Source organism: Misgurnus anguillicaudatus, chromosome 24 (genome assembly GCF_027580225.2).
Source record: "Misgurnus anguillicaudatus chromosome 24, ASM2758022v2, whole genome shotgun sequence".
NCBI lineage: Eukaryota > Metazoa > Chordata > Actinopteri > Cypriniformes > Cobitidae > Misgurnus > Misgurnus anguillicaudatus.
Genome location: NC_073360.2, coordinates 23,130,858 through 23,157,487, shown reverse-complemented (window position 1 = coordinate 23,157,487; position 26,630 = coordinate 23,130,858). Strand labels below are relative to the sequence as shown.

The window sequence follows — 26,630 nt, the reverse complement described above, 5'->3', positions numbered from 1 at the left end:
CACATAGAGCAGTAATATTATTTTTATACAGAGATGGTACATAGCCAATTCAATACTGTGAGTTAAACAATCCAAAATAAATCAAAACAGAACATTTTTGGTGGCAAAAATGTAGGCTAATAGTTCATAAATGTATTCAGGAATTGAATTTGTTAGTTCAAGGTTTTAGTAGAAAAAGTTTAAGAGAAGGGTAAGAAAAGAGTTACCTTCTGTTATAAAATAATGTAAAAAAGAACTTTGCAGTAGTATTTTATTTATATTTTTTTCATTTTATATATATTTTATATGTTATATTTTAATAAAAAGTGTTTAAAAAAGTGTAAACAAATTGTAAAAAAAAGTTTATAGTAATAAACAACCTGCAGTTTAATGTTTGCATTTCTCCCTTACTGTACCGAAAATGAACCGAACCGTGGCTTCAAAACCGGGGTTTGCACCGAACCGTGATTTTTGCGTACCGTTACACCCCTAATAGTGTTGCTTGGTGGTCCAAAAGACCCTATCCTATCCAAGTCCTCAGACTCATGTTCCCCCCTAGCATTTGGGGGTTTGATCTTTATATCTCTGACCCAAAGCATAAACAAGTGTAATAGTGATGCTTGTTTCAGCAAGCAGCACAAATTGCTTGTGCCTGTGTTTTCAAATGTGTTGTGTGAATGAAAAAATCAAACAAAAGTGAAGTCATTCTTTAAGTATCCCTCCATTTCCTCAGCCATTACAGTAAGTGACCCAACACCTCTGGCTCCCCTGGGCTCATTTATAGCAAATGAATCAGAAATCTGAGAAAACTATGCCCAGTATCCCTAACTGCTTCACATTAGGACTACAGAGCGCTCTTATATACCCAACTGCAGCCTGATTTAAAAGAGAGGAGAAATACAAAGAGCTGGAAACCGTGTGATCTGAGGTACTATACAGAAGACAGGCAAGAAACGTTCACACAAGACACATTTTTTACCATCAGCCTTGTTAAAAGCTTTAACAGCCCAATGGTCCAGATCTTAAATTCTTTGTTTCCAGACAGCGGGTTGTGGTGTTCTGGATATATACAACTGAAGTTTTATTATGAATGGAGAGGAAAAGGAAACAAAAACAATGTGAGAAAGTACCTATTATATGACATAATATGAGGCAATAAGAGAGCAAAAACTGGTGGGAGGACAAAATGCAACTTCAAATACCTTTGCGGGCACAGTTTCATTTCATTGAGCGAGGGTCTGGGACACAGAGCTCAGGTTTCCCTGCAGACTGCATTAAAATGCCAGAGGGGTTAAAAGTGGGTCCAATTGGGTGCAAGACGCCAAAATAAAAGAATTAGCGGCGTGCTCTGTTTACATCTGCGAAGAGGCTGGGGTGACGGAGCTCAGCATGATGTGTCTCAGACACAACGATTGAAAGCCAGAGGGAGGAAGAGCGAGAAGTAGCGCTCTTTAAAGGCCACATTTCCAGAGTTTTCTTAGGGAGTATTGCCAACCTCCTGAAGAAAATGCATCTGCCAAGAAAGCGGTGACAGAGCCGTGTAAAAATGCCACAGCTAGGAAAGGAGGTTAATGGGTGGAAAGAGAGAGAGAGGGGCATTGTGCAGTGTGTTAAAGGTTAGAAGAATACTCATTCTTTTGAAATTGGTAAAAAAAGCTACATAAACATTCTGCCGGATGTAATTTCGAGTGCACGGACACATTTCCCAGTAGAAATCATCAGCGAGAAGGAAATCGTTTAGTCTCCTTAAGTGCCAAATTGTATCCTGATTTTCCTTCCCCAGCTGTCTGAGCAGAGCTGGAGGGTGGACCGCTGACGTTTCTCACCCCTAGACAAAAAAAACACTTTTAGACACGTAATCCCACTGTGGCTTGACTTTCTATAGATTATGAGACACGGCATGTTCGGCGACCACGTGAGAGATATACATAGTCATCCCTATAGTAGTAAGACAAAAAAACAAGAGTTTTTGGTGTTAACATGAGTGAAGGAGATAGGGGTGGAAGAGAATGGAGAGGAACATGTGGAGCTAATTTATTAAAATGACTCAAAATGCTTGCCGCTTAATTCAAGTCATTGTGTTTATTAGAATTCACAACAAAGCCTCGCTGGAAATATTTCCTGGGGTCAAAGAAAGACGTTGTCGGCAGGCGTTTTCCTTGATCAGAGTGACTGTGCTGCACAAGAACAAATGAATGCACAAATAGAGCTTCAAACCGAAAACACTGCGGGCAGGACGATGGTTTGCTGGTAGAAATTGAAAGAGAATCATTTATACATACTTGTAGCTTGAGTCACAATTGTTTTGGCGTCATTTGCTCACAGTCTCTTGTTGTTTCCTTATTTCTGTTTTCTGATTGGCTCAGAGGCTTGGTGTTGTATTTAGTCCAACTAATTTACTGGATTATGTTCCGCTTACCACTCAGCCAAGTTTGGGGCGACAGAAGCGCGGAGAGACACTTGGTGCCCAGGGCTTTGGACTCAGGCTGGTATAGTTACTGTTTCTCCCAACTAGTCAAGACAATCAACACCTATAATGCAACCTTGCATTATACTTCTCACTTATTTGTACAATGCATGTTTTACTGTATATTTGTAAGCAGGTCTCTACTTTCTCCAGCTCATAACTTTTAAATAAATTCATAAAATATTTTATTTACATTATCAATAAAACATCACTTGATGTCACTTGAAATGCGTCACTTGATTCTAAAATGCTTTTTTTCCTGATTAAATGTAAACAATTAATTTAGCCAATTAAAGGATTAGTCAATTTTCTTAAAAAAAAATCCAGATAATCACTCACCACCATGTCATCCAAAATGTTGATGTCTTTCTTTGTTCAGTCGAGAAGAAATTATGTTTTTTGAGGAAAACATTCCAGGATTTTTCTCATTTTAATGGACTTTAATGGCCCCCAACACTTACAGTTAACTCAACACGTAACAGTTTTTTTCAACGAAGTTTCCAAGGACTCTAAACGATCCCAAACGAGGCATAAGGGTCTTATCTAGCGAAAACGATTGTCATTTTTAACAAGAAAAATAAAAAATATGCACTTTTAAACCACAACTTCTCGTCTATCTCCGGTCCTGTGACGCACCAGCGCGACCTCACGCAATACGTCATCATGTCAAGAGGTCACGGATGACGTATGCGAAACTACGCCCCAGTGTTTAAAACTGTGGAGAAAGAGGACCGTTTCGACGTTGTTGTATGTGGAATGATATTAATTAATGTCTTTGTGTCAGTTTATTATTTAAAATGGTCCGCAAATGTGCTTCACAGGACCGGAGATAGACGAGAAGTTGAGGTTTAAAAATGCATATTTTTTATTTTTCTTGTTAAAAATGACAATCGCTTCACTAGATAAGAACCTTATGCCTCGTTTGGGATCGTTTAGAGTCCTTTGAAACTCCGTTGAAAAAAACTGTTAAGTGTTAAGTGAAGTGTTAAGTGTTGGGGTCCATTAAAGTCCATTAAAATGAGAAAAATCCTGAAATGTTTTCCTCTAAAAACATAAATTCTTCTCGACTGAACAAAGAAAGACATCAACATTTTGGATGACATGGTGGTGAGTAAATTATCTGTTTTTTTTAAAGAAAATTGACTAATCCTTTAAATTAATTTAAAAATAAATATATATGAAAAACTTGAACAGTGCACAATGAAAGCAAAATTGAATGTAATCTAATCTAAATGAACCGCACGAGAGTGCTCGCACATTTGCATTGCCTGTGGGTCCACATTAATGCTCGTGCACTCCAGTTGTGCACAAGAAAGCGGCCTGAGACCTATAGTGGGTGCGAGGGGGGTTCAAGCATAACTTCAAAGGCATTGTTTGTACAGGAGTGGAGTACACAGTCCAGACCGAGTGTTGACTGCTAAACCATTTCCACAAGTCAGGCAAAAGAAAGCGTGCACTACCTTCTCAAGGCTTCCAAAAATAACTGAGGTGACTCCAACCTGCCAGCCAGCTTTTCTTGACGGGACTGTAATTAATATGACAAGTCTATCCAGTGCAGAATAAATTATTCTGTACGCCTGACCACCGCTTACATGCGAGCAGTTTGGGGAGTTCATTGGAAACACATGTTTCTGGGAAAGGCCGCTTTGCGTGTTTCGGCGCTCCTGAATACATTTCCGCTCCCATGTGACTGCGTTACGGCTGGCAGTTAAACGCAACAGAATGGGTTCAATGCTGGCTTTTAAGGAGAGAGGTGCATTTGGATAAACCGCAGTGGATGTCAATCAGCAGGGAGCCACTGTGGAGGGCCAGCAATAGCGTCCCGGTCTCATCCTGGTGAGCAGACAGTTCACAGTGATGTGCGCAGGAATTCTGAGAGCAGGGGCCTAGCTGGCAAAGAGCCCTTTGGCCCGAGGAGGGACACATTTTGAGTTCATTTGAATGGCGTTACGCACGGGGGCGCATGGAAGGGAGGACAGTCCACATGCGGAGTCTGTTCGGAGAGCCTGAGGAATATTAATGAAAGCATTTTTCATATTTTCACACAAACTCACATTCTGTAGGCCTCTGAAACAAGAAAGGGAGGGAGTGGGGAAAGAAATCCATTAGAATGATCTGGAAATGATACTTTCCAGCCCTGTGCTGAGACAATGAGGTATAAATTACTGTGATAAGATCTGGGCAAAGTTCAAATCAAGCGAGATTTTCACATCTGGTCCTGTGCTCTTGTCGTCAAATTAATGGATTCTTCTAAAGCCGCGCGGAGCAAGAATGTGATAACTCGTGCTTCCTGTTCTACTGATAACATTCCCGGGGGAAAGGGAGGCACGGAGTCTTCTGAAGTCTACACGGCAGTGGACAGCGAACCTCACGCACTTACTTCTGTAGCTGCACAAACCAACGCTGACATGTAAATGTGTCAAACAAATCGACTTTAATTCAGACCACAAAAAAGGGAAAAAGAACACAGAAAAAGCTCAGTCTAAGAAAACTGTCAAGACCTTTTTGATGCTCCAAAGCAACTTCTCCGGCTTGCACGGCCTGCCAAAACAGATTGTGAGGGAAATGTGCGAGGTGTGCGCTTTTTGCCTTGCATGCGCTCTCTGCTGATGATGCCAGCGCACCTCAGCACAGTGAGACCAACACAGAACTGACATATGTAAAAAGAGGAATAGAGAGAAAGGACAGAGTACATAATAAACAGCATGTTTACATTTTCTGAAGAAATGTGCCGCTTGCCCATGCAATACTCACTACCACAATAGAGACTCTTATTATTACCTGAAGTAAATTAAAAAGTATCGCCAAGCCTCCAAGATATTTAACATTTGCGTTTATTTATTTAGCAGAGGCTTTTACAAAAGGAACTTACAGTTTAGGACTACAGCAAGCGATTCATCTTAAAAAGGTGGTAAGTCCCAGTAATACACTATGTGCGACTGAAACCTCCTTATTTTGGTCCTCATGGGCCAGGCGAGAAACACTTACAATGAATATCACACCACTCCTCAACAAGCTGCACGCTGTGAGGTATAATAGTCATTGAGGTTTGCAATAGTTTCTTTTTTTGCATGATCAACAGTTACAGTGGCAGTAAACAATAACGCTTAAAAACCACTAATGCATCTCTGTAACTCAAATGGCAGAGCATTAAAAGTTGTGTAGCGTAAAAGTTGTGGGTTTGATTTTCAGTGAACTCACAAACTGATCAAATGTGCACCTTGAATGTACTGTAAGTCGCTTAAGATAAACATCTCCCAAATGCAAAAAATGTAAATTTAGTTGCCTAAGCTGCATGTTTCTCAGGGTTAACTGGCAAAGTCCAGCCCAGACATTTCAAACGTTCCTGGCTGATTGGAAACACGCAGGGGTAAATGACCAGACGTTTATTTTCAGGTGAGGAGAGAGAGAGAGAGAGGCTCCTCACCTCTTTCTCTGTCTTCTGGATATCGTTTCCAGGAAGGCCCGCCGGCCGGGGTTAATCTACGGCGCTAAATGAATAAACAAAGGATGGCTCTGTGGGCAGGTGAGCTGAAATCATCTTCCCACACAGAAACTCATCTGCACAGGAAATGACCCGCAGCACCTCACCTCCACACCTGGAGAGAGGAGGGGCCGACCAGGACAATCTGACCATGTCACATTACCTCACCTCCAGAAGAGGAACTCTCCTCTCACATCTGTCAACAGCCCTCCAGTCATCCTTCAACAGCAGCTCATTCCAGCAGCGCGCGCGCACACACACACACACACACACACACACACACACACACACACACACACACACACACACACACACACACACACACACACAAGAGAACATGCCCACTCTAGATCAAAATTGGGTCAATATCAGATTCAATATGCAACTGAAATGATCCTAATCCTGTTACACAGATAAAGCAAAAATTACTTTACAAAAAGGTTCAACACTTTAATTTAAGCTGAAGTATTAGGTTTCATAAACTAACAATCATTTTCTTTTAACTCCTTAAAGTTCTGATGTACCTGGGAGAACTGATGCTAAAGTATACAACCTTGCGTTATTATTGCAGAACGTAAATAATATACAGGGTTCCCACACCTTAGTTAACTCCAAATTCAAGGAGCTTTCAAGGACTTTCCAGGTCCAATAACCTCAAATTCAAGGACTAAATGTGGGGACACATTTCAAGTAAGAGCAAGGTTACATCGTGTTACCTTTTAAAATACATTGCTACAGTTCTCTTTCGAGGGAATAAATATTGCCAAAGACGGCGTTACAGGGACGCAGGAAATATGGCAAGGGAGACGCAGCGTCTCATTCCCTTCTCAGGGAACAACAGTTACATACGTAACCCGAGACTTTTTCATGTGTCAAACACAACTATGCAAAAAGCATTTTGGTATAAATCAACATTCGCAAACAGAAGATATAAGCATTTAAAGCGAACAGTTTAGCACGTGTGCTTAAAAAGTCTAGAACTATTATCCTACATAACACAGGGAATAATATGGATTTTTTTCCAGAAAACTTCTTGCATTAAATAGATTCAAGCACTTTCAATGCCCTGTATCCATGTATGTATATTTTCAAAAACTTCCTAGGGCCTCGAATTTTCCCCCCAGATTCACAAGCTTTCAAGGATTTCAAGAACCGGTGGGAACCCTGAATATAAATAAATATGAACTATATAATTTGCACTTGACTAATGTAATAGTATACATTCTTGAAATATACCGTATAGAATGCTGAATACAACTTCTAATAATGACCAATCTAAAAAATATTATGAAAGTATTATAAGTTTACGTTAGCTATCATGTTAACTAATGCTGGATTATACAAGCTTGCGATAAATCTATAAATGTTATTATTGGGCAACGTGAGAAATGTACACAAACATTAACTACATCACATTTTGTGTTAACTAATGCTAAATTATACAACCCTAAAATAAATCTATAAATGTTATTATTGCAGAACGTAAGAGATTTAACAAACATGAACACATGCACTTGACTAATGAAATAGTATACATTCTTGCAACGTACAGTATATAATGCTTAATACAACTTTTAATAATAAACAATATAAAAAAAGTAAAAGTATTATTAGTTTATGTTAGCTATCATGGTAACTAATGTTAGATTATACAAGCTTGCGATAAATCCATAAACATTATTATTGGGCAACGTGAGAAATATACACAAACATTAACTAATGCTAAATTATACAACCTTGTGATAAATCTATAAACATTATTATTGGGCAACGTGAGAAATATACACAAACATTAACTAATGCTAAATTATACAACCTTGTGATAAATCTATAAACATTATTATTGCGGACCGTGATAAATCTAAACAAACATTAACTACGCCGCATGCACACACACTTGGACTCTTAAAAACATGCAAAACAAATGCGACAGACTTGCTGTCTCCCATCTGGAGAGCAGCGATGAAGAACTGGGCTTTGATGGAAAGCTTTCTCAATTTTCATCCTCTATTCATTTTTAACAGCTCTCTCTGCTCGCAGCCGAGCGCTCGGCGTAACGAAAATGAAGTGGCGTACATCAGGCGCCGGCTCTGAGGTGTAAAAAATACCATTGCAGCTGCCCGATCAATACATTATGGAGTGAGAGTGCATGCTGGGAGAAGATAATGCAGCTTAGTGTGGAGACGTTGTCAGAGTTCATTAACGTCTGGAGGGGTGTGCTGGGAGCGACGGGCATATGTTGAGTCGCTGCGGCCCACACTTCAGAGCAGAGAGCTTTTGTTCTTAGCTTTTAATTGTGGCCCCACCTTGGAGATAGTCTGTCACTCTGAGACCCCTGTCAGAACCCACTTATACGTTCGGATGTGGCAGGCAGGGACAGTGGGACCAAATCTACGACTTGTGCTGTACAGTGGCTGTCAGGCGGGCACACACACACGTACGCGCGCAACAACAAAAATACACAGCGGGGAAGATGGAGACAGAACACACTGCGCCTCAAGCAAGTATGTACTTTCACTGGCTGAGGCGTCCTAACTGCTGTGAGAGGAATGGGAAGCATTTTAGGACCATGAGACATACAGGGTCTGAAATTACCTTTTTGTCACACCGGCAAGGTATGAAAAGTGGGAACATTTAGTAGCCATAACATTTCACCTAATTTATTTTTGTATATATTACATAAGCGCATGCTGACTTTAGGCATCCTATATAAACACACCCTACATAAACACGAAGTAAAAGTTTTTAGAAGACACACGAGTTAAGCATCGAGCATTGATTTGAATCATTCAACCAGCTCGTGTTAAAAAAAATTATTTTTCGAGTTTGCAATATATATAAAGAAATAAACATCAGCCAAATTACATTTGATGTTAGATTGAAAAACTGCATTTATGGTGGGATGGGTCCATATCTCACTGCTGTTTGCCATGATGGCTTTAAGGATCCTAATGGCACATGAATGGCCAAAGTCTGCACATCACCTCATCAAACTCCAACATCTCACCCCACTTGACCAGATGTGCCCCAATAATGCCACACAAAAAACCACAAACACAATGTTCAAGCAAACAAAAGTGGCTGGAAACCATCCAAAAGACTCTTAAATCACAACTCAGATACACAGTCATTTATGGAGGATGAGGAGGGGGTTCATATGTGGACTGTATGGTCGCTCACAGCAGAAATAAAAGCTTTGAGAGAGTACACAGCAGATGCCTGACACATTGGTGTCCATTCGGTTGCTTTCACGAGCAGCTGCTCCTGCCTCTGGCATTACACACACACACAAACACACACATACACGCAAAGATGCCCTCAAATCGCACTTATAGTAGTATTATAGTGACAGCTATACAAATACATTTTTACATTTTTTGAAGAAAACATGTAAACCGTCACAATGCTAGGTGTTTTTGGACTTCGCAATCTTCTAAGTGTTTTGGTTGGAAGGCGCTTAAACAAATTATTACACTATTGCATTATATACACAGACACATGCAAACATAAACTATAGGCAGAAAGACCGTCGCAGTAATGAGCATGTCCATTTCACTACACATAAAAAAGACAATGTGTTCAAACCATTCTGCTCTCTCCTAACAGACAATAAAGACACAAACACTACTGAGACAAGTGATGAATGATTTACAATAACCACAGAGAGAAGTAGAGTGTACACTTAATACACTGCATGAAATGTTTATATTGCATGTGAAATTAGGAGAGCCAAGGAAATATGTATGAATATCTGAAATGAGTTGATAATATGATTGTATCAACATGTACATTTCTTACAAAATAAAAATTTTACTTAAAATGTTTTTTTTTAATAGATTACTTGAACTGTGCCGATAGACAATACTATTGTGTATCGACGAACGTAAAACATATGGCAGACGGTGGGCTTTCATGACGATAGTCGGCGATAGTTATTATTATTATTATTATTATTATTATTATCATCATCATCATCATAGTTTCACATTAACATGTGCATTGCATGCTTTTCCTCGCATGAGAGGGTGGGCTTCACTTTGTTCAAGGTAGCTTGTAATGTGCGCGCATTCGAAAAGCAGTAGGCGAGGCGAGTAGTATGTCCGAATACAAAGTATTCGAAAAACAGTATGCGAAAAGTACCCGGATGACCTACTACTTCCGGTTAGATTTTGAAGTGTGCATACAATGGACACTTCACTATCCCATGATGCCCCGGGAGAGGAGTTATCCAACGAAGAAGAAGAGGCATGTGGCTGTTTTTGCACTGGAATGACATGACGTGATGACAACGTATGTCACGTGATGTAGCAACATGGCGGATGTAGTACGTCCGAATGTAATTCATACAACCAAGATTCCTACTATACAGTACTTACCGTTTTAACGGCAAGTAAGTAGGTACTTCATCTTATTCAGTACCTACTCTACAGTATCCGGTTTCAGACGCAGCCCTGGACTTAAAGGCGGAGTCCATGATGTTTGAAAGCCAATGTTGATATTTGAAATCACCTAAACAAACACGCCCCTACCCCAATAGAATCTGGACCTTCTGTTGATAGACCCGCCCCACACATACGCAACCCGGCATTTTATTTGATTTGATTGGCTATAAGTGTGTTTTGGTAGACGGCCCGTCTAATTTTCCAAAGCGTTTTTCAAACATCGTGGACTCCGCCTTTAATGCGAGCGTCTTGGACTCTTGCTCGGCCTGAACGCTCGCGTCTTGGACTCTTGCTCGGCCAGAACGCTCGCGTCTTGGACTCATGCTCGGCCAGAACGCTCGCGTCTTGGACTCATGCTCGGCCAGAACGCTCGCGTCTTGGACTCTTGCTCGGCCAGAACGCTCGCGTCTTGGACTCTTGCTCGGCCAGAACGCTCGCGTCTTGGACTCTTGCTCGGCCAGAACGCTCGCGTCTTGGACTCTTGCTCGGCCAGAACGCTCGCGTCTTGGACTCTTGCTCGGCCAGAACGCTCGCGTCTTGGACTCTTGCTCGGCCAGAACGCTCGCGTCTTGGACTCTTGCTCGGCCAGAACGCTCGCGTCTTGGACTCTTGCTCGGCCAGAACGCTCGCGTCTTGGACTCTTGCTCGGCCAGAACGCTCGCGTCTTGGACTCTTGCTCGGCCAGAACGCTCGCGTCTTGGACTCTTGCTCGGCCAGAACGCTCGCGTCTTGGACTCTTGCTCGGCCAGAACGCTCGCGTCTTGGACTCTTGCTCGAATTTTCTTACACTAGAGAAGTTGTTGGGCACACAGGGGTTTAAAACCAGCAAGTTTTTTGTTCCTACTCCTTGGCACGCAGAAAATTTCAGAGCGCCTGGCCTTTAATGACGCGACTGAATTAATGGCATCAGTTGCCTCTAGAGTAAATAAGCTTCTTTTTGTCCACCAATCAAGTGACTTGTCACAAATGAGTTAAAAATTAACAAATAAATAAATGAGTAAACTATTGTCCCGCCCCTGACACTATGTGTATCGGCGATCTCACAGGCTGACGATAGGACAATCTCAAAATGGGGCATATCGCCCAACACTAGACTGATTCATGAACAAAAAGCAGCCCACAATAGATGAACTCCTTCAATACTGTTTTTAAAAGCATCCCAGGGTCACATCTCAAGAAGCAGCTTAATAAAATGGCAAAAAAATCTGCAAATTCTGAGCTAAGGATGGCTCCTTCAAAGATGCTATAAAAGGTTTGATATAAGTTTACTATTAATTTGAAATGTGGATGTAAAGGTGACCCTAAAGTTGTGTGAATATTTATAATAAAGCCAATGCTTTCAAAATGAAAGAGAAAGAGAGAGAGATGGGTAGAAACAGGTGGGAAAAGATGAAAGTGGGAGATAAGAGAAACTAGGCCTCTGATTCTCATACTGCAGGTTGATGATAAGAATGGCATCTTTCACAGTCAGATCTTCCAATCTGGCCAGGCGTCCGTGGCAGCCTCTGTATTGTGGCGGGGACTTCCAGGTCAGAGGCAGAAGAATAGAGTCAGTAAGTGTGGCGTAGAGGGGGCCTGGGGCAGGTGGCGGGCCGCTATTCAAAGAGACAGGCTAGGGCGGCAAGCAGATCGCTGGGTCACGGGAACGATCCCCCCCATCTATAGGCGGCTCAAAAACACCTCTCATTGTTGAAGGAGATCATGTGGCACGGGGTCCTCCTTGAACCGCGTCAGGATCCTTCTGGCCTGAATGTGTGCAGTATCTCCAACAACAAGCCACCTTTATGCCCATCCAGGTAATTACAGACCACGGGTGAGGATCCATTACTGCTGGATGCAGGTAGTGTCCAGGTGCCTGGTCTCTGAGCGCTCAGCCATGCTAGGAGAGGAAACCAGGGGAGCGCTCAGGCCTGGCTCACTAGCCTGAAGGCATAACCAGCAAAGGGGAGTATACTATACTGCACTGAATAACACACAGAGATTGCTTTGTTTTGCCACTCACTCACACACACATACAGCTCTGCACCTGACTTGAGGGCTGTTTGAGGGGTGGTAGATAAAGACACATAGCAGCCACACTCTGGTGATGATAAGTATCGGTGAGAGCAGTTTTATAGTCTCATTGTGATAAAGGACATCAGCACATAAGCTTTTCAGAAACTAATGTACAGTAGATTAGTGATGTACAAAAAAATCAAAAGTTAACTTTTAATGCTAATAGAGGGTAAACATAAAAGCAAATATTTGTTAAAATGCCCTAAAAACCAGACGGTTGTGTGTTCAAGCAACATGTTCAAGCTTGCTTTTATTTTGTTTTAATGTTTATTTTGTCAATCATTTAACATAACAAAAATGTATTAACTTGAAAAATTGAAAAATGAGAGGTTAAAAAAGGAAAAAGTTGAAAAAACCTTTAAATATTAAATAATCTTCAAAAATGACACTGAAAAAATTTGGCTGTTGTTGACGTTGTCATCCCTGAGTGAGGCGAACAAAAAAGTTAAATCCCACTAGTAATCTAGAGCAAGGAACAAGATGCAAATATCAGTTTCGCTTTTGGTGTGTACACAGCATAATAAGTCACTTTGATAAGTGTAAGGATAATGTAATGTAAATACAGTAATTAAATCAGTTCAAGCTACAGTACTTTGCAAATTCACATTAGCATCTATTGCATTTGTGTTAAATCTGAACCCTGGCAGTGCCCCACCATAACAAAATATACACTCACACGGATGAGCACAAACAAAAACATGTGTCTTCACCTCCGATACAACAAGACACGCTTGCAGCCCTCAGCAAAGCTTCCTCAAGAACATGATAGCGAAATCACAACACGCCTGCATCTTTCGTGCACTGTCGCCCACTCATCTCCTGATCTCCGACAGGCCCTGCCACCCCACCATGCCACACACATATCAACTGGGCCAGGAAGGAAAAGTGCTCTCGCTGAACAAATGACAGGGTGTTTCTGCCACTGAGTCATAACAAAATACAATCAAAAGAGACTTGTGTAGCTGCTAGCTTTATCGTAGGTTTAACTAGATTAAACGCCTCCTGTCTTTCCTCGCACAATGCGCTGTGTAGTCTAGCAGGGCCAGGGTGACGCTCCGGGGACCAGATAGGTGTATCGATAATGCCGGCTACATGTCCGATTGATTTTGGGAAGCTGAGACACTGTCTCTTGATATGCTGTGTCAAGCAGATAGATTCTGCTTATAAAAGGGTTTAGTGTCAGCATCCGGTATCGAGGGCAACACAGAGTCCCGACTCCCTTAGGGGTGGTATATAACACAAAGGACGCCACAAACACACAGTGGATGAGCAATCATTAAAACATAGCATCCAGTAAAGCTGATATTGTGATCTTAAGTATTTAGTTTACAATGTAAAGATCACAGGTCTGTTTTAAAAACTTATTGAACTTCCTGTACTTACTAGGGTAACATCACGCTAAACAGTCATTGAATGTAGCTTACAGGAGACTTGCAATCGATTTCAATTAGGGATGTCAAAAGATTAATCACGATAAATCGCATACAAAATAAAAGTTTGTGTTTGCATAATGTATGTGTGTGTGTACTGTGTGCGAATATGATGTATATATAAATTCACACATACATGTATGAATTTGAGAAAATGTTATGTATATATTTTTAAATGTATATATATTATATAAAATAAATGAATAAATAAATAAATAAAAATTAGTGCTGGGCAAAGATTAATCGCGATTAATCGCATACAAAATACAAGTGATTTTTTTGCATAATAAATGTGCGTGTACTTTGTCTAATTATTGTGTATATTTAACCACACACACATTCATATATTCATTTCAGAATTGTTTTACTTGTATATAATTTTTTAAATTTATTTTTAATATAGAATATATAAAAATATAAATAAATATATATAAACATGTAAATGTTTCTTAAATACATACATTAATGTGTGTGTATTTATTTATACATAATAATTACATACAGCACATACTCATATATTATGCCAAAAATCACTTTTATTTTGTATGCGATTAATCGCGATTAATCTTTGCCCAGCACTAATAAAAATATAAATAAATAAATAAAGCCGAGTGTGCAGAGTTTTATTGAAAATAATGCACACGCGAAGCCGAGTGTGCATTATTTTCAAATAATTCAAAGGACCGGAGTCAATTATTTGTCTTATACCACGGTTACCACAAACATTGCTCTGGTGCCTATTTTTAAGACATTTGACAAGTTAGATGTGCGGTTATCTGAAATGAATGAACATTTCTCAGCAGAATACAGCATTCAACAGACCCGTGGTATATGTAAGCAATAAGGTACGAGAGGCTGTGCTGTATCGTGAATAAGTAACGGCTGAAGGGCGTTGTTAGGCACGACGCGAAGCGGAGTGCCTGCAACCCCTTCAGCCGTTACTTATTCACGATACAGCACTTGCCTCGAGTACCTTATTGCTTTTATAAAACGGTTACTACACAATATTAAAGTAAAACAAATATTAGTGCAACTTTCATGAAGTTAAATCAATAAAAGCATTCCTTCCCCTAGAAAAAATAGTCCCTGACTGCGAACAACAACATGAAAGCTCAAATAAAAACAACAAACTGTTCTCTGACTTTGTCTCATTATATGTTTATGTGTTGCTAAGGGTGTTGCTAAGGGCGCAGTGATATTAAATAAAACCGTTGGGTGAAGCGGTCATAGCAGTGTTTTATCGTGTATAAAGCACACCTATTGACCAATCAGAACGTCTCGGTTACTATCGTAACCTCGGTTCCCTGAGAGACGGGAACAAGACATTGCGTCCGCTGACGCTATGGGGTTAACTCCTCCCACTTCACCAGACACTGAAATCTTATTGAACAACGCCATTGCAGGGCACTGGCCAATCGTCGCCGACCGCGTGACCGCTAGAAGCGTATAAAAAGCGGTGTTAGAGCGACGAGCGCCAGTATTCTCGACTGAACGAAAATACGGATGGCTAGCCGCGAACTCGGCGCGTAACGCAATGTCTTGTTCCCGTCTCTCAGGGAACCGAGGTTACGATAGTAACCGAGACGTTCCCTTTCGAGAGCGGTCTCTCGACATTGCGTCCGCTGACGCTATGGGAACAGTGTTCAAACACGCCGAGAGAGCGGGGAGCCAGCCCAGCAACGCTACGTAGTAAAGAAACAGCCAATAATATTCTGAAACGCAGCGGCCATACCCTTAGGGGGGCGTGTCTGACCAATAAGGTAGCGATATTCCCGAGGTATGAAATTTGCATATCTCAACCTAAGGAACGTGAATCCTCATCACTACACTGCTAGGGTAGAAGACAAGTAATTTGGGTGTAAATACGAAAAGTAAATAACACGCGAGTAGTAAATAGCACGGCTTTGCCGGGCAAATTGCAGTTAATGTAGACTCACAACACAGAGTTAACGGCCTTAGCGGTAACGCCGTGTATGCGAGCGTCGTCTTTGCAAAGACGACCTGGTGGAGCGCAGGGTAGAGAAATGCACAAGCACGCACATACCTATTATCCACCGAATGACGCAGGCATCTACGTAAAGTCAAGACGACCTGCGAGAACACACTGCTGCCATTACATCGAAGCATAAGAGTGGTCAGTACTCACCGACAGGACTTTTGCAGCTAGAGATTGCATATTTAGCAAATAAAACCTTGCAAAGGTGTTATGAGAAGCCCAACCCGCTGCACGACATACATCCTGAATAGTGGTACCTTGAAACCAAGCCCATGAAGAGGCGATAGCTCTCGTAGAGTGAGCCCTGATGTTGAAAGGGGGCTCTAGTCCACTGCTCTCGTAAGCGAGCGTAATAGCCTCCACTACCCAGCGCGAGAGCCGCTGTTTAGACACCGCTCTGCCTTTAGCAGCGCCGCCGTAGCAAACAAACAGTTGATCCGACGCTTTAAATTCAGCCGTACGGTTCACATACATTCTCAGAGCTCTGACCGGGCAAATCACCTCTCGGTTAGTCGCATCCTGTGATGTTGCAGGTGCTGCAGATATCGCCGTTAGTGATATTACCTGATCTCGAAAGGGAGTGGAGAGAGATTTGGGAACATATCCAACCTTTGGTCTTAGGATAACATTACAGTCAGCCGGACCGAAACGCATGCAGTCCTCGTTGACAGCGAGCGCTTGTAAATCCCCAACGCGTTTCGTTGTAGCTAGGGCGAGAAGGAGGGCTGTTTTGATGGTTAGATCTTTGATAGAGCTAGACTCCAGCGGTTCAAACGGTGCTCGAGAAAGCGCATTCAGCACTATGTCTAAATCCCATGGCGGTACCGAAGGGGTACGGCGTGGTCTTAATCTTCTCGCGCCTCTTAGGAATCGAACGACGAGCGCGTTCCTCCCTATTGATTGTCCCTCCAAGGGGGGGCGTAACGCAGCAATAGCAGCCACATAGATTTTTAGAGTCGACGGCGAGCTGCCGGCGTCCATTCTATGTTGCAGGAAAAGTACAATATCCGACACAGGGCAATTAAATGGGTCAATGCTGTTACTATGACACCATCTTTCGAACACTTTCCACTTAAGGTCGTACAAGCGTCTTGTAGACGGAGCACGCGCCTCAGTCAGCGTGAATGCCGCTCGACGCGAGAGTTCGCTCGTGTTATCTACGATCCTCTCACCTTCCAAGCGTGTAGATTCCACAGTTCCGGGCTGGGGTGCCAGACTGAGCCCTCTACCTGAGACAGCAGATCCCTTCTCAATGGAATCTGCCATGGGGGGCTTATTAGCATCTCTCTCAGGTCCGGATACCATGGTTGGTTCGGCCAGTCCGGCGCGACTAAAATCACCGTAGCTCCTTCTTCCCTGATTTTGCACAATACTAGCGGTATGAGCTTTATAGGAGGGAAGGCATACAGACTGACTTTCGGCCAGCGCGACGTCAACGCTTCCCCTTGCAGCGGGGCGTCCGTGAGCGAGAAGAACAGTGGGCAGTGCGTATTCTCGCTCGTCGCAAAAAGGTCTATCGAAGCTCTCCCAAACTGGTCCCAGATCAGCTGAACCGAGTCGGGATGAAGCCTCCATTCTCCGTGGGGAAGGCCGTTCCTCGATAACATATCCGCGCCCTTGTTCAAAGCGCCTGGAATATGCGCTGCTCTGATAGATAGCAAGTGACGATCCGCCCATTGTAGGAGACTGGCTGCCTGCTCGAATAGGGCTTTCGAATGAATACCACCCTGGTGATTTATGTAAGAAACCACCGTCGTGTTGTCCGTCCGCACTAGAACATGTTGACGCTCGAGTTGCGGTTGAAATGCCCTGAGCGCTAACATTACCGCTCTTAATTCCAGCCGGTTTATGTGCCAATCTCTCATCAGGTCTGACCACGTACCGGACGCGGGTGTGCCCTGGCAGACTGCTCCCCAACCCGATGTCGACGCATCCGTGGTGACCACTAAGCGAGAGGCTATCTGACCTAGGGGGGCTCCGATACTGTAAAGGGTCGGATCGCGCCACGGTTTCAGAGTGTTGACACAGCTGTGTGTCACGTGAACTCGCATGCACGTCGATGCCCACATATTCGGCGGGACTCGATCTTTTAGCCACATCTGTAACGGACGCATGTGAAGCAATCCTAGATGACAAACCGGGGCGGCTGACGCCATTAGACCCAAAAGCCTCTGAAACTCCCTCAGGAGGACAACCCGGCCGGGTCTGAAGCGACGCAGATACAGCGTTAATGTTTCTACACGTTGTTGCGATAGATGAGCACGCATCGATGTAGAATCCAACAGAACGCCCAGGTATGAAATGGATTGACTCGGAACGAGTTTGCTTTTCTGAGCATTGATTTGCAGCCCTAACGACTCTAAGTGGGGAAGCAATGCTTTTATGTGACTGATCAACAGATCGCGCGATTGAGCCATAATCAGCCAGTCGTCCAGATAATTCATAATGCGCATCCCACTCGCTCTGAGGGGGGAGAGAGCTGCATCCATGCATTTCGTGAATGTACGAGGGGCTAAAGCTAGCCCGAACGGGAGAACGGAGTATTGATAGCTCGTGCCTTCGAACGCAAACCTCAGAAAACACCTGTGGCGGGGGGATATCTGAATGTGAAAGTAAGCGTCCTTCAGATCTATCGAGGCGAACCAGTCCCCAGGGCGAATTTGCGCTAGGATCTGTCTCACGGTTATCATCTTGAATGCACGTTTGCGTAGCGCGCGATTGATGGGTCTCAGATCTAGTATCGGCCGTAATCCGCCGTCTTTCTTGGGTACTACAAAGTACCGGCTGTAGAAACCGCTCTCTAACTCGCTGTGAGGGACTCGTTCTATCGCTCCTATTGCGAGTAGGTTTTGTACCTCTTGTCTCAGGATTGGGGCATTTTGAGGTGCTGTTAATGACGATACCACGCCTTTGAAACGGGGCGGTCTGCGTCTGAACTGTAGAGAGTAACCGTGCTCTATTATGCTCAATATCCACTCTGACACGCCTGGGATAGCTTTCCACGCGTCTAGAAATTGGCTGAGCGGGCGAAGCGGGCGGTGCGTTAACGCATGCAACGTGTTTGCTACGTTCGCGCCGTACCTTTGCAACGTTAGAGGTGTGGGCGGAGGACCGGCGCTTAGAAACTGGTTCTCGTTTAACGGCTCGTTGGCGGTGTTTGAGTTTGATTGACAAGCACTCTGTATGTTTTGCAAACTCGCGCTGCCTTCCGGCAGGGCATCCGTCTCTGCATAAGGGCTGTGAGGAGGAAATAGCTCTTTTTGTGATGATGTTTGTATCTTTATTACATTTGCATTCACACAAACAACATTTACATAATTGAACTTGTCGCCCACAGGAACAGAGGGGGGCAGAAGAACCCGTCGCGTTGACGCTTGCCCCTCCACGAGCAATCTCCTCCTCTCCGCCTTCTCGTCAGGAAGAGGGCTTCCTCGCCTGAGGCTGCCCGCCACCGCGTCGAGGGCTCCGACCACGTCCGTGACGTTTCCTCGGCTGGAACTGCCAATCCCTCTGTCTCACGTCAGGCTCGGTACGAGCGGGCGCGGTGTAGCCAGCCTGAGGTTGCTTAGAAGGACGCTGCGCTGATCGCGGGGCAGAAGTAGAACGCGATCTGGCGGTCTCTTGGTAAGATGAGCGTCTGGGGAGCAGCTGGCTCATAGCTCTCTCGAGGGTTTCTGCGCCTCCGAAAACGCTCAACAACGGACTCCACGGCGTCACCGAAGAGGCGGGCGGGAGTAATTGGAGCATTAAGCAAAGCCTTTCGCTTGTTGTCCTTCAGCTCAGCTAGGGTAAGCCACAGGTGACGGTGAAGGACCACTAAAAATCCCATGGATTTTCCGATGGCTTGAGCGGAGAGCTTCGTGGCCATCAGCGCAAAGTCCGTGGCAGCGCGGAGGTTGCGGACCGTATCCGCATCGACGGCGCCGTCCAGCGACTGTAAAATCTTCGCCTGGAAGACCTGGAGAATGGCCATAGCGTGGAGCGCCGCCACCGCCTCCCCGGATGACGAGTAGGCTTTTTCCGCCAGATGGGCCGTCATCCGACACGGCTTCGACGGCAGTCCGCGATCAGCGCCGAGCGTTGCAGAAGCAGGACAGAGGTGCGCTGCCACGTTCTCCTCGACAGGGGGAATGCGCACGTAACCGTGGGCTTCACCCCCATCGACCTGGGAAAACATCCCCCGAGCATGGACGCGCGCCGACTGGGGCGCAGACCACGATTTAGAGACCTGATCATGAACGTCAGGGAAGAAAGGTGTCTTCCTCCTCGGAGCAGCCTGCTGGCGGCCCGATTGGAGAAACCAGGAATCCAATTTGCACTTAGCCGGCTCGTCGGGTGAGGTCCAGCTAAGATCTAACTCCTTTGCCGCCAACTCCATAATTTTGGAAAACTCTGATTGGATGTCCATGTGACTCGGACGCTCAGGCTCCGCCTCCGACCAGCTAGTCGACGCCGACAGGGACATGTTGTCGTCGTCCTCCTCCGTCACTCCAAAAGAGACGGCCACATGAGAAGTAGAAGGGGGGCGGAAAGCATCCTTCGTGAAGACGACGGGAGGTTTTGGCGGGGGAACGCTGCAAACACAGCTACCGCCGTCATCGTCCCGACGCGGAGCAAAGGAAGTAGATGGTGGGGGACCCGCCGGCGGCACAGAGGCGGCGGCGGGCACATCCCCGGCGAGACTTCGAGCAACGGCTCTCCTAGTCTTGAGCACTCGAATCGGGAGGTCGGCGCAGTGCTCGCATGTAGAATCCTCGAGCGCCGTCTCGGCGTGCGCCAACCCCAAACAGCCGATGCAGTGCTCATGGGAGTCCGGCTGCTCCAAAGGTCCCGCGCAGAGAAGACAGGTAGTCGATTTTGTAGTCTTGATAGAAGATATCAGTCGAGAATACTGGCGCTCGTCGCTCTAACACCGCTTTTTATACGCTTCTAGCGGTCACGCGGTCGGCGACGATTGGCCAGTGCCCTGCAATGGCGTTGTTCAATAAGATTTCAGTGTCTGGTGAAGTGGGAGGAGTTAACCCCATAGCGTCAGCGGACGCAATGTCGAGAGACCGCTCTCGAAAGGGAATCAAGGATTGGAACTAACCGTTTTAAAATATATATATACACACTACATACATGTGTGTATTTCAAAATATATAATAATTGCACACAGTGCACACACATATATTATGCAAAAAATAACAACACAATAAACTAATAATATATTTATACACAAATGTTGGGAAAACGTATATTTGCGGTTTAGGAATATATTTAATAATGAATATTTCTGCTAAATACCTATATGCCTAACTGTAGGTTGTCCTTGCAGGCATAAAACTATAAATATAAAAGCAGTGCACATATTTAATGTTTTTGAAAGCACATACTGATCAAGTCAAGCATGTCTTGCATATATCAGAGGCAAAATAAAAACAACCAAATAAACTTATTTAATCTCAAATAACCATTTGACCTTCATTAAGAAAGTAAAATAAGATCATTTTTAAATGAGACTGGGACACAGTCCTGCAAAGCTGTATCAGATCTTTTAGGACAGCCTGAACTGAAGAGGGACAGTGAGAGAGATCACGGCAGAGGAGGCACATCTGCGCTCCGTGGGACAAACAGGGCCGCGCAGCCTTTTGAAGGCACAAAGACAAAGCGATGAGCGCTGATAAGAGGAGGCGCCACACTGCTCGAAGCCCTGAGAGCTGAGCAATCACACAGACTGATAAGCATCGGCCCATAAAAACGACTCCTGGAGCTCTTCTCCAGACGAGTCGGAGAGAGAAAGAGAGGGAGGGGAGGTGCGTGTCGTGTGATAAAGATGGTTACTTTCTTTCTTTTGGAGGTGAGGGCTCGAGGAGGAGCTGCTGACGAGACAGTTTTCCTGACGGGAACTTGCTAGATGCGAAAGAGCAGCAGGTACGTCTGAAGACACCGCTAAGAGTCAGTGCTATCTTAAAGATGAAAAATACTGACAGCGAGATGCAGTTAATGCCTGCCATAAACATCACAGCAGTCAACACAAACTACCTTCCACTGACAAAGAGCTCGCCAAACGCAGATGTGCTTTGATTTCATGTGAAACACTATGGCACGCATACAGTGGACGCGTGAGCGTACGCAGCAAAATATCACCGGCACGACTGGAAAAGAGCAAACAGTGCAGTGTACTTTGATTTTCTGAAATTGATTTGTTTGGACTGGATCTCTTCACACACACAATATAAAAGCAGAAAAAAATGGGAAATATTTCTGTTGACCGGATTATTCTATCACAATAACTGGATGAAAATACAAACAAAGATGAAGAATCTAAATCTTGTTAAACGACAATCTAATCTTATGAAAAGGTCACACAAAAGCCTACTGCTTAAAATCTGACCAGACTGGTTGTTGTTATTCAGGCGGCCATACGAATATCAAATTGATAATGCCCAGTATATGTATACATATCAAACTGATAGCTGTCCCAATCAACAGATACGATTCTTGTTAAAAAAAGCTGAAGATTATCCAGTGGTCTTACCCGAGCCTGCATCTATGACTGTGGATTGGCCTCTGCGATCGGCCACAAGGCGAGAGGATCCAGGCATGCTGACAGGCTCTGAGCGAACCGGCTGGATCCTGTGACACAAGAACGAAAAACATCATCATAAATGGCAGTGTCGTGGTTGGATAGTGCAGATTAAGGGGCGGTATTATCCCCTTCTGACCTCAAAAGGGGAGACCAATTTCAATTACCTATTTTTTAACATGCTTGCTGAGAACGGTTTACCATAACTAAGTTACTGGGTTGATTTTTTTCATGTTTTCTAGTTGGGGACCCAATTATAGCACTTAAACATGAAAAAAGTCAGATTGCCATGATATGTCCCCTTTAATTCAATAAGCCATGAGATGTATACATTAAGTGAGGCTTTACTGTTGTGGTTTTAATGCAATATGATACAAAACACTAATGTACAATAAATAGCAGTAATTGATGATAATGATTGAAATAAACAGTTCTTCCGCCAAGTAATATAGTAAATTATTGTAACTGCATGCTGCTTACGGTTACAAGAATCATTGCTTGCCGTATTAACGTACTGTGGTCATGGTGTATTTCTGTGCTGTGGTTAGTAACACGAGTCTGAGTGAATTCAGTATGAATGTGTGTGAATGCATGTTTGGCATTGACACCTAAGGCTGTGGAGGTCCAGATCATCTGTGTCGAAATCAAGAAGCGGCTGCTGGGTGTCGCTGGGCCCTTGGGACTGCAGTACAGAAGAGCTGGAGGAGATGACGGTGGTCTGTCCTGATGGATGGATGGTTTTGAACTGAAACTGAGGGCCCATCCACAACCTTCGGTGCGGGCCGGTGTGAGTCACAATCTCCACCTTTTTAAATATACAGTATATAGAATAGGATAAATATAACAGCCTTATATAAAGTGACATACTTACCTACAGAATGATTTTAATCAGGATTTTATTGAACAAAAACTATAGAACAGTTAGAAACTATAGTATGTTATGTAAGAGATAATGTATAGGCAGCCGGTTGCTATCGCAGAAATAAGCCCTGGCAGTGTGATCAGGTGTGATCTTGTATCACACTGAATGGGCTTATTTCACAATAACAACCAGCTGCCTGTACATTACAAGGCTATTTATTACAAAGCTTATTACAAGGCTATTTACGTCATAAGTAAGATAATGAACATTAAATATTGATTTGAATATTCATTTTCAATGAATGCAGACATTCCGTGAGGAAAACCCATTTACTTTCATTTTTTAAGATGATAAAAGACATTCACATGTCACTAACACACTATTTGGTTTAATAATTTGTAAATATAATGTTATACACTCACCTAAAGGATTATTAGGAACACTTGTTCAATTTCTTATCAATGCAATTATCTAATCAACCAATCACATGGCAGTGTATTTCACAATCGGCTCAGCTACTAGGATTTTCACACAAAACAATTTCTAGGGTTTACAAAGAATGGTGTGAAAAGGAAAAAACATCCAGTATGCGGCAGTCCTGTGTGCGAAAATGTCTTGTTGATGCTAGAGGTCAGAGGAGAATGAGCTGACTGATTCAAGCTGATAGAAGAGCAACTTTGACTGAAATAACCACTCGTTACAACCAAGGTATGCAGCAAAGCATTTGTGAAGCCACAACACGCACAACCTTGAGGCGGATGGGCAACAACAGCAGAAGACTCAACCTGTTACCACTCATCTCCACTACAAAGAGGAAAAAGAGGCTCAAATTTGCCCGAGCTCACCAAAATTGGATAATTGAAGACTGGAAAACTGTTGCCTGGTCTGATGGGTCTCGATTTCTGTTGAGGTATTCAGATGGTAGAGTCAGAATTTGGCGTAAACAGAATGAGAACATGGATCCATCATGCCTTTTTACCACTGTGCAGGCTGGTGGTGGTGGTGTAATGGTGTGGGGAATGTTTTCTTGGCACACTTTAGGCCCCTTAGTGCCAATTGGGCATCGTTTAAATGCCACAGTCTACCTGAGCATTGTTTCTGACCATGTCCATCCCTTTATGACCACCATGTACTCATCCTCTGATGGCTACTTCCAGCAGGATAAAGCACCATGTCACAAAGCTCGAATCATTTTGAATTGGTTTCTTTAACATGACAATGAGTTCACTGTGCTAAAATGGCCCCCACAGTCACCAGATCTAAACTCAATAGAGCATCTTTGAGATGTGGTGGAACGGGAGCTTTGTGCCCTGGATGGATGTGCATCCCACAAATCTCCATCAACTGCAAGATGCTATCCTATCAATATGGGCCAACATTTCTAAAGAATGCTTTCAGCACCTTGTTGAATCAATGCCACGTAGAATGAAGGCAATTCTGAAGGCGAAAGGGGGTCAAACACAGTATTAGTATGGTGTTCCTAATAATCCTTTAGGTGAGTGTATATGTTATTAAAATACATATTTATATTTCATTTTTGTGTAATATTAAACTGTACCTTTCAAAATAATTTGCAGCATCTTGGTTAAAGTGTGTTACATTAGTTTTGAGCGGTTGTTATCAGGTAATAACAAACCTGCAAATGTTGCGACTGGCCAATCAGAATCAAGCATTCCAAAGAGACGTGTAATAATGAATAATATTATTTGGTCAGCAGTAAATTATTACACTTTAAGCATAACAAACAAGATATACAGTACACTAATATGCCACTCAGCATAACATACTGGTCACTGTGGTATCTGCTTTAGACCGGCACTGTTAGTCTAAATAACAACGTGTGTGTGTGTGTGTATTAGAGAGAAGAGGAGTGTAATGTGTGTTAGACAGATGCCACTTTTCCTCCCCAGTGGACCACATTTACTGGCACAGAAAGAGACACCATAATCATCACAAGGTATGAACTGAGACAAAAGGAGGAACGGAGATGCATCTCTAAAATGATCCTTATCCTGTCACATTTCTATAAATGAGGCCAGTGGTATGTGTGTGTGTGTGTTTTGTCCGCAGTTAACACCATCGGTGTCGTACAGCCCTGAGAGAAACAGATGCGGCACTAGCGCCGAGGCTAAGGCCAGATGTTGCCCCCTTGCTGCACTTTGCCTTGAGTCTAACATATTGCCTTTACTTCACACTAACAGGACTTACTACACATCACTATGCGTCTAAGAGAACATGCCGTTTCTCATGCTACTGTATGTTGCTATAATACGCAACAGTCATGCAGACTACGTAATTGCAATCACATATGTAAGGAATAATTGGCGACGGGCCAATGAATTATAGGAAAATAATGCACACCCAAGGTGCAATGCGGCACGACGCGAAGCGGAGTTACACCTGTTACACCGCGGGTGTGCATTATTTTTAAATAATTCAAAGGACCAATTATTAAATTATTCCTCTTATACAAACATTGCCCAGGTGCCTATTTTTAAGACATTTGACAAGTTAGGTGTGCAGTTATCAGAAATTAATGCATACCCACGGAACATTTCTCAGCCAATCAGAATACAGCTTTTAACAGACCCGTGGTATAAAAAGCCAATAAATAGTGTCATCAAACAGGATTTAGTCTGTGCTTAGCCAATAAATGCAGTGGCAAGAGTGTTAATGGTGTCATTAGAGACAGGCTGGACATTATGGGGGATGTACGCTGTCGCTAATGCTGGTGCATTAACAACTTTAAAGTTTAAGAGCTTTGGCTGGGACCACAAAGGATTGCTAGACACACGCGCGCTGGAAATACTGCATCTGCATTATCGAAAGCAGAGTATTGAATTATAAAACACACATGATTTAAGTTTTCAATTTGATTGAGCAAAATTTCAACAGATCACGAATAAACATGCTATGCTTCACTTTGGATACAAAAAGCTAAAAGGACAAAACATTTGAAGATCAAACTTAACACAGTTAATAATGGGGCAAGAAATTATTCATGACTTATGCCGGGAGCATTTCTCAAACAGAATCGCCGGGTGATGCATTATCACTGAAAGTGTTTCCCTGAAATGCATGACGTGTGTGTGGCTTGAGTGTTGTTTATTAGGGATGAAGTTGAGCTAATGTAAAGTGGAAGGCTGTGGGAGGAGAAGTTAAGATTCGTACTCACCTGTGACAGCCATTCCTCATCCTCCTGACCACTGTGATCGGATGCAAGGCTGTCATATGACTCGTGCCGGGTGATGGGGCCGGGACTACCAGGTGGTACCACTGCAAGAGAGATTGACAATATTTATTTCTTCAGAATAACTTTTGCCCATCTGTCAAAGTAAAATCATTTT

At 43.4% G+C, this 26,630-nt stretch overlaps 1 protein-coding gene across 4 annotated transcripts in view; it reads right to left on the bottom strand.

The window, feature by feature from the left end:
* The window catches only part of bcas3 (BCAS3 microtubule associated cell migration factor), a 289,480-nt gene that overhangs the window by 141,448 nt on the left and 121,402 nt on the right, over positions 1-26,630 (bottom strand). For 3 of the 4 annotated variants that reach the window (XM_055196656.2, XM_055196654.2, XM_055196655.2), the window contains 3 exons: positions 26,459-26,559; positions 23,030-23,226; positions 22,374-22,471 (listed from right to left, as the gene is read on the bottom strand). In XM_055196656.2, the coding sequence (XP_055052631.1) occupies positions 22,374-22,471; positions 23,030-23,226; positions 26,459-26,559 (396 nt within the window). Of the gene's footprint in view, positions 1-12,867; positions 12,891-22,373; positions 22,472-23,029; positions 23,227-26,458; positions 26,560-26,630 lie in introns of those variants that run through there. The other variant, XM_055196657.2, reaches the window with a different exon arrangement.